Here is a 9,347-nt window from a genome sequence, read left to right as displayed (position 1 = left end):
CTAACGATTGGAAAAGAAATGAGGCTTCTAGGTCGTCTGGGAGCCGAGTTATAGCAGTTTGAAGTTTGAAGAGACGCAGATAACGAGACACGCTGCGTCTCTCGCGCCTGACAAGAGAGACGCAGACAGCTAGATCGCCAAAACTTCAAATGACCATATCTCAGCTCCTAGAAGACCTTGAAACTTGATGTTTTCACCAATTAATGTGAAATATTTTCCATTTTCCGGTAGACATACTCAAAATCAAAGTTTTCCACAAATCCGAATTGGCGGAGACGTTCAATTGCTAACGGGACGGCACCACCACACACCGACCAACCAACAGAGCCGGTTTGATTGGTCTCGGCGGCAGCGATTCCGATTTTTATCTGAAAAAGTATTGGATTTTCAGAGTTTCCTGTGACTCTAAAAATTCTGAAATTCCGAAAAATTCAGGAATCACAGAAAAATCGTAAATCGAAAATCCTAAAACTTCCGAAAAATTAATGAATTATTTTTTTTTAAAGTTTTCTTGAAATTTCGGCTCCGCGTCGTGTCGAAACCGCGACACTTCGTAACCGGTCATTTCGAAACGAGTCGTTTTTCGTTTTCGAAGTGACCGGTTTCGAAGTGTCACGCAGTTTCGAAATTACCAGTTTCGAAACGTCGCGGTTTCGAAGTGATTGGTTTCAAAATTTCTGGTTTCGAAGTGTCACATAGTTTCGAAGTGTCGCGGTTTCGAAGTGTCTAGGTTTCGAAATTGCTGGTTTCGAAATTACTGGTTTTAAACTGACTGGTTTCAAAATAAACGGTTTCGAAGTGTCGCGGTTTCGAAATGACCGGTTTCGAAATGTCTGGTTTCGAAGTGTCACATAGTTTCGAACTGACTAGTTTCGAAATTACCGGTTTCGAAATGACCGGTTTCGAAATGTCTGGTTTCGAAGTGTCACATAGTTTCGAACTGACTAGTTTCGAAATGACCGGTTTCGAAATGACCGGTTTCGAAATGTCTGGTTTCGAAGTGTCACATAGTTTCGAAGTGTCGCGGTTTCGAAGTGTCTCGGTTTCGAAGTGTCACATTGTTTCGAAGTGTCACGGTTTCGAACTGACTGGTTTCGAAATGACCGGTTTCAAAGTGTCGCGGTGCCGAAATTTTGAGTATTTGGATTTTTTTTTGAATTTTTTTGGAATTTTGAACGTTTTTTTTTCTAATTCAGAAAGATCTGAAAATTCCAAAAAATTCGAAAAACTTACAATTTTTCGATTCGTTGAATTATTCCCAGAATTCGTCGAATTCGACGAATACACAGAATACTCAAAATTCGTGGTCGAATTTTGAGTATTCGCAGAAGAAAATAATAGTAGTATGAAAAATTCCAGAACTTTCATTTTTCTGGAATTCCAGACAAAAATGACGACTGGAAATGAAAATTTGTGTGTTCTGTGTTTTGGGAATCTCCGAAATTTCCCAAATTTTCAGCTTCTTCCTGGTTCTTCCCAGAAATCCTTGAAAAAGAAAGGAATCCTCCTTTTTACGTATTCTTTTTTTTTGTATACGTAATTTCTCCAAAAAAAGAAGAAAAAAACGGAAAGAAATTTATTGAGATCTTTAGATTTTCAGATTTTCAGATTTTCAGATAAATTTCAGTTCTCCAAATTTCCAGACTTCTTCTCATAATCCCTTGTTGTAGAAAACCACTTCTGGAGCATCGGCACGAGAGAAAATCTCATTCTGAGAAGCGGGTTCCAGTTTCGTGACCTGAAAAAAAAGTATTCTGAATTTTGTAATTTTTTTAAAAATTCAAAAAAAATTTTTTTTTTTTTGAAATTAAAAAATTTTACCTCTACAGCAGTTTTTTGTGGAAAAAGTGCACAACACATACGGGGTGCGTGAAAAACAGAGCCATTCCGGCCAACATCGTCTGAATCGGGTATTCTGAATATTTTTTCATCCATGGACGGGTACGGTAGTAGGCAGTTCGCGTGATGCGATTCATGATGATTGGTGTCATTACTGAAAATAAAACTCGATGTTTAGAATGGGGGCCTAGGATCCGACACCTGGCCTAGGGATCCAAATTTGGTTTCCTAGGCCATGTGTTGGAATCCTAGTTATTTGGATCCGACACATAAACTAGAAACCGAGCTATGACCTAACATGAAAGCTGGGCCTAGGATCCGACAAGTGGCCTAGGAATCCAAAATCTAGGCCATTTTGTTTTCTACATCGACTGTCGGGCTTCAAGACATCCAAGATCTTTTAATAATCAAAAACAAAAATGATAGCATAGGATCCGACTAGTAACCTAAAACACAACAATTGACCTAAAACGAAGGCCGGCCTAGAATCCGACACATGGCCTAGAATTCCAAATTCTGTTTTTCTAGGCCATGTTTTGGGATTTTTGAAAATTTTTAATTTTTCGAAATTTTCGGAAATTTTCAATTTTTTAATTTCCGAATTTCAGAATTTCCAAATTTCAGAATTTCAGAATCGCAGAATCTCAAAATCTCAAAACTTCAAGAATCTCAGAATCTCAGAATTTCAGAATTTTAGAATTTCCAAAATCTCAGAATCTCAGAATCTCAAAATCTCAGGATCTCAAAACTTCTGAATTTCTGAATTTCAGATTTTCAGAATTTTGGAATTTCCAGAATCTCAGAATTTCAGAATTTCAGAATTCAAGAATTTCAGAATTTCAGAATTCAAGAATTTCAGAGTTTTATTTTCTTGGTCTGGCCTAAAAACCCAAATTTGGTTTTCTAGGCCACCTCGGTTTGTACTAGAATAATGAAGCCTGACATTTCCGAGATCAAACATTTAGGATTTTTACACTTTTTGTTTTTTTTTTTTTGAAAAATATGGAAACCCTAAAATTTAGGACACAATCAAAAACACGAAAAGTCTCAAAATCAAACGTTCAAGGGATCCTTATGACATAGAAAACTCAAATTTGGTTTTCTAGGCCATGGCCTAGAAATTCAGGATTCTAGGCCACAGTGACTCACCCATATCCGGCATAGCCATGAAAATCCGGCTCATCGTAACCTGAGCAATCGAGAGAACAGCCATTTTCCGAGACCTTCCAACGAGTTCTCCTCTTTCATCACGCAACTCGAGGCCTTCAGTGACTTCGCTGCAAAATGCGCTCTATTGAGAATTTGGTGAGGGCTGTCGCAATTTTGAAAAATATTAAAATGTTTAAAGTTTTATATCCTACTTTTTTGTAGTTTTCAACTTTTTGATAGCTTTCCAAGTTTTCGAGATATGCGCCTTTAAACCCGAGAGGGATACGCAGTGAAGCGAGAGCGCGTTGTTGCTTCAAAGTATATCTCGCTCAGCTTCAAAGATAACAAAAAAATGCCAACTGACAAAATATTCAAAATTTTATATTCAAAATTTTTGTAGTTTTCAACTTTTTGATAGCTTTCCAAGTTTTTGAGATATGCGCCTTTCAATTTAGAGGACCCAATTTTGAAGGCGAAAAAACTTTGACCTTCCACATCTCCGCTATTTTTTGAGCTATCAAAATTTGGTAAATTAGTAAAATATTTTAAATTTTGTGAAGTTTGCAAATTTTAAACTCACTTGCTCCGAATCATTGGAATATTGATACAATTGGCCATTGCCACTGCGGCAAATGGGACGAGACGAGCGGCTACACTGTTCTTGTTCTGGAAAAACCAATATAACTCGAGAAGTAGAAATTCTAGGAAATTGTATTAACTATCAAAATGCAGATATCAAAATTTTACACAATTTTTGTTTTTCAAAATATTTGATATCTGCAACACTAAGCGAAATATGAACATTTAAAGTTGAAGGCGTCCTCGTTACCTTCTTCTTCACTTTAAAGGCGCATATCTCAAAAACTGAGAGAGCTATCAAAAAACTGTCAACTATAAAAAGATAGCTCTTAAATTTCCTACAAGATGACATTAAACGTTTTTGTATCATCTTCCAAATTTCTTACCTTAACCATCGCATTAAGTGCCAACGCGGCGGACATGGCTCCTCCCGTTGCACAAAGATATGAAAGAAGGAGTCGTTCATTGGAAGTTTTTACATTTCCACTACGATTTGTATAATTGACGACAGCGTTAAATGATTGATTGATCCAGTGAGAGAATACCACGCCAGGAAAGGTACGGTAGAGACTGAGGAGCATTCCGTTGATCAACATGTTGCCGGGCATCTGGAATTTTTTTTAAATTTTATTATGTCTCTTTTTAATGTCAGTCATAAAATATAGAAAATTTCCTTTGATTCAGTTCAAAAACCAGCTTTCTAGGGCGTCTAGAAGCCGAGTTACAGCAATTTGAAGTTTTGAAGAGACGCAGACAGTTAGAGTGTCTAGAGACACAGTGTGTCTCGTCGTCTGCGTCTCTCCGAACTTCAAAAACCTATATCTCGAGTTCTAGATAAGCTAGAAAAGTGATTCTTTCATAGAATCAAAGGAAGTTTCATATATTTTAATAATAAGTGCCTACCTGAGCACTCATCCGTCCCAAAAAGAACATTTTCTCTCCAGAATCCGGATGATACGTGGCATCGTACAAGGCTTTAGCTCTCCATAACTCGTTGACTGTTAATTGATCACTAATTATCCCTTTCCGATAATTAGTCACAATTTCTCGACATTTTTCCTGACGAGTTTCGGATGAGAAGAGGGTCAGAGGGTTGGTTAGTGTGAAGAAGTGGCGGACGCGGCCTGGAAAATTTTAGAAGGCCTAGATTTTCGTAAATCTCAGAATCTCAGCATTTCAGAATTTCAGAATTTCAGAATTTCAGAATCTCAGAATCTCAAAATATCAGGATCTCAAAACTTCTGAATTTCTGAATTTCTGAAATTTCGGAATTTCAGATTTTCAGAATTTTGGGATTCCCAGAATCTCAGAATCGCAAAACTTCAGAATCTCCGAATTTCAGAATCTCAGAATTTCAGAATTTTGGGATTTCCAGAATCTCAGAGTTTCAGATTTTCAGAATTTTAGAATTCCCAGAATCTCAGAATCTCAAAACTTCAGAATCTCAGAATCTCAGAATCTCAAAATCTCAGGATCTCAAAACTTCTGAATTTCTGAATTTCTGAAATTTCTGAAATTTCGGAATTTCGGAATTTCAGAATTTCAGCATTTCAGAACTTCAGAATTTCAGTATTTCAGAATTTCAGATTCTCAGAATTTCATGATCTCAAAATATCAGAATCTCAGAATTTCAGAATTTAAAAACATCAGAATTCCAGAATTTTCGGGAATTTTCGAATTCACCATAATACGTCCGTTGGTCCCATTGTGGTTTCGAAATGTCCGGTTTCGTTTTGAGATTGATGACAAGATCATTCATTTGTGTTTCTCTTCGGTTTTTTGGTGCTATTTTATAATTTTCCCCAGAAGAAAATGAGGAAATTTCAAAGTTTTCGAATAAAAAATGAACTTTATTTAAATTTTCTACCGAAAAAAAAGTTTTCTGCTTTTTCATGATTCCACGTAGATTTTTCTAAAGTCCTTTGTTATAGAAAACGATTTTCGGAGGATTTGGAAGCTTTGAAATATCCAATTGGAGGTTTTTCTCAAGTTTTGAGACCTGAAATTTAAAATTTTTTTGAAAATTGATATTTTTTCGAAAAGTCTGAGATTCCGAATATCAGAATCTCAAAATCTCAGAATTTCAGAATTTCAGAATCCCAGAATTTCATAATCTCCGAATCTCAGAATCTCCGAATCTCAGAATCTAAGAATCTCAGAATCTCAAAATCTCAGAATTTCAGAATCTCAGAATTTCAGAACCTCAAAATCTCAGAATTTCAGAATCTCAGAATTTCAGAATCTCAAAATCTCAGAATTTCAGAATCTCAGAATTTCAGAATCTCAAAATCTCAGAATTTCAGAACCTCAGTCTCAGAATCTCCGAATCTCAGAATCTCAGAATCTCAGAATCTTAGAATTTCAGAATCTCTGAATCTCAAAACCTCAGTCTCAGAATCTTTGAATTTCAGAATCTCAGAATTTCAGAATCTCAGAATCTCAGAATTTCAGAATTTCAGAATCTCAGAATCTCAGAATTTCAGAATCTCAGAATCTCAGAACCTCAGAATCTCAGAATCTCAGGATCTCAGAATCTCAGAATCTCAGAATCTCAGAATCTAAGAATCTTAGAATTTCAGAATCTCAGAATTTCAGAATCTCAGAATCTCAGAATTTCAGAATTTCAGAATCTCCGAATCTCAGAATTTCAGAATCTCAGAATCTCAGAATTTCAGAATTTCAGAATCTCTATTATTTATTCCGGGATTCTGAATTTGATCAAATTTCGAAATTGTGTGTTTGCAATTTCAGAATTTTAGATTTCAGATATATTTTGATTTTTAATTCTTGAATCTTGAATTTTTGGAATTTTCAATTTTTTGGATTTTTTGAAAAATTGATATCCCGACATATCAGAATAACCAAAATTTTCGAAAAAGATATTTCGAAAAAAAAATTCTATATTCAAAATTTTTGAAGAATGTGAAAGTCTCGAGAAAAAATCAGAAAATTCTAAAATTCCAGAGCTTTAAAATTACGAAAGTTTCAGAGATTCCGAGGAATCTGAAAAATTCCAAAAGTTCCAGAAATTTTAGAAAAATACAGAAATCCCGAACATTCCGAAAATTCTATAATTTTCAAATTATCGAAAAATTCCGATAACTTCGAAATGTCAGAATCTCAGAATGTCAGGATTTCAGAATTTCAGTATTTCATAATCTCAAAATCTCAGAATCTCAGAATCTCAGAATCTCAGAACCTCAGAATCTCAGAATCTCAGGATCTCAGAATCTCAGAATCTCAGAATCTCAGAATTTAAGAATCTTAGAATTTCAGAATCTCAGAATTTCAGAATCTCAGAATCTCAGAATTTCAGAATTTCAGAATCTCCGAATCTCAGAATCTCAGAATCTCAGAATCTCAGAATCTTAGAATTTCAGAATCTCAGAATTTCAGAATCTCAGAATCTCAGAATCTCAGAATCTCAGAATCTCAGAATCTCAGAATTTCAGAATCTCAGAATCTCAGAATCTCAGGATCTCAGAATCTCAGAATCTCAGAATCTCAGAATTTAAGAATCTTAGAATTTCAGAATCTCAGAATTTCAGAATCTCAGAATCTCAGAATTTCAGAATTTCAGAATCTCCGAATCTCAGAATCTCAGAATCTCAGAATCTCAGAATCTTAGAATTTCAGAATCTCAGAATTTCAGAATCTCAGAATCTCAGAATCTCAGAATCTCAGAATCTCAGAATCTCAGAATTTCAGAATCTCAGAATTTCAGAATCTCAGAATCTCAGAATCTCAGAATCTCAGAATCTCAGAATCTCAGAATTTCAGAATCTCAGAATTTCAGAATCTCAGAATCTCAGAATCTCAGAATCTCAGAACCTCAGAATCTCAGAATCTCAAAACCTTAGAATCTCAGAATCTCAGAACCTCAGAATCTCAGAATCTCAAAACCTTAGAATCTCAGAACCTCAGAATCTCAGAATCTCAAAACCTTAGAATCTCAGAATCTCAAAATCAGACATTTTCAAATTTCCAACACTACAAAAATTCAAATTTTCAAAAAATTCGAAATTTCGAAAAACTACAGTAGTTCAAAATTGTCTTACCTCAATTGCCGATTTTTGTGGGAAAAGTGCACAGCAAAGTGGTGTCGTAAAATAGAGTCCGATTCCCGCCAAAACGGTTTGAATCGGAATTTCTGAATATTTTTGCATCCACAGGCGGGTACGGTAGTAGGCAGTTCGAGTGATACGGTTCATGATAATTGGTGTCATTACTGAAAAAAATTGATAGTGGCCTAGAAAACGAAATTTGAAAAAAATTGGTTTTCTAAGCCACCTATGGGACTCTAAGCCGCCCATCTTACCCATATACGGCATAGCCATAGCAATTCGACTCATCGTAACTTGAGCAATTGATAGAACTGCCATTTTTCTAGATCTTCCAACCAAATTATCGTTTTCATCCTTCAATTCCATTCCATCGGTGATCTCACTGAAATTTTAGAGGCAGAAAATGCGCTCTATTGAACACTTTAGTTTCTCTGGGTTTCTTTTTTCTTTAAATACGCTTATCTCAAAAACTAGAGCAGCTATGAAAAAGTTGCATACTGATAAAATGTAGAACATAAAATTTTACATGTTTCCTTTTTTGAATTTTTTCCATAGCTTCAAAACTAAGCTGGATATGCGCCTTTAAAGCCGGCAAGGAGACGCGGAGAAGAGAGAGAGCGCTCTCACATCTCTGCGTCTCCCTTGACTTCAAAGACGCATATCTCGCTTGGTTTTGAAGCTATTCAAAAGATTCAAAAAAGAAAAAGTGTAGTATTTAATGTTCTACATTTTTGCAGTTTGTCACTTTTCAACAGCTAACCTAGTTTTTGAGATATGCGCCTTTAAAGTCAATAGGGACTTACTTGCTTCTCATCATTGGAATATTGATTGCGTTGGCCAGAGCAATGGCCGCGAATGGGACTAAACGAGCAGCTAGTCCATGGTTGTTCTGAAAAATTTTGGTTTCTGGGAAGCTCCGCCCCAGTGACAAGGTGGAGGGGAAAAACAATAGACAAAGAAGCATTGAATTATCCCAAAGACCTTTAAAGGCGCATATCTCAAAAACTAAGATATCTATCAAATAATAGTAAACTACAAAAATGTAGATTATAACATTTTACACATTTTCGATTTTTTAATATTTTAGATAAATTTCAAACTAAGCGAGATATGTGCCTTTAAAGTTCTCTGCGTCTCCTAAATCTTCAAAGGCTCATATCTTACTTAGTTTTAGAGCTATCCAAATTTTTACAACTACTAAAATGTGTAAAATTCTATTTTCTACAATTTTATGATTTAAATTTCTTATTTAGCCATTCTAGTTTTTGAGATATGCGCCTTAGAAGTAGACCCACCTTAACCAATTTATTCAATCCCAACGCGGCTGTCATTGCTCCACCAGTCGCACAGCAATACGAAGCAAAAAGTCGCTCATTGGTTGTTTTGGCATTTCCACTACGATTCGTATAATTGACAACAGCGTTGAAAGACTGGTTGATCCAGTGAGAGAATACCACGCCAGGAAAGGTACGGTAGAGACTCAGGAGTATTCCAGTGATCACCATGTTGCCGGGCATCTGAAAATAGAAGATGTTTGATGCCAGTCATAGAAAAGAGAAAAAGCCCTTTAGTTAAGTTCAAAAACCAGCTTTCTAGCATGCCTGGAAGCCGAGTTACAGTCGTTTGAAATTTCAAAGAGACGCAGACAGCTAGAGTCAGAGACGCAGTGTGTCTCGTTGTCTGCGTCTCTCCAAACTTTAAAAGGTTATATCTCAG

At 35.8% G+C, this 9,347-nt stretch overlaps 2 protein-coding genes across 2 annotated transcripts in view; both read right to left on the bottom strand.

Moving 5' to 3' along the window:
* The window catches only part of Cbr-gcy-1, a gene marked incomplete at both ends in the record, with an annotated part of 89,932 nt that overhangs the window by 11,985 nt on the left and 68,600 nt on the right, over nucleotides 1-9,347 (bottom strand). The window lies entirely within an intron of this gene.
* Cbr-sfxn-1.2 overlaps nucleotides 1,652-9,347 on the bottom strand; it is a gene marked incomplete at both ends in the record, with an annotated part of 81,266 nt that continues 73,570 nt past the window's right edge. Inside the window, 4 exons of the mRNA XM_002629598.1 lie at nucleotides 1,652-1,738; nucleotides 7,626-7,795; nucleotides 7,886-8,013; nucleotides 8,435-8,520. Of these exons, the coding sequence (XP_002629644.1) occupies nucleotides 1,652-1,738; nucleotides 7,626-7,795; nucleotides 7,886-8,013; nucleotides 8,435-8,520 (471 nt within the window). The remainder of the gene's footprint in view (nucleotides 1,739-7,625; nucleotides 7,796-7,885; nucleotides 8,014-8,434; nucleotides 8,521-9,347) is intronic.

This window comes from Caenorhabditis briggsae (assembly GCF_000004555.2).
Source record: "Caenorhabditis briggsae complete genome, chrII, whole genome shotgun sequence".
In the NCBI taxonomy this organism is placed as follows: Eukaryota; Metazoa; Nematoda; class Chromadorea; order Rhabditida; family Rhabditidae; genus Caenorhabditis; species Caenorhabditis briggsae.
This window is presented reverse-complemented; position numbering and strand designations above follow the sequence as displayed.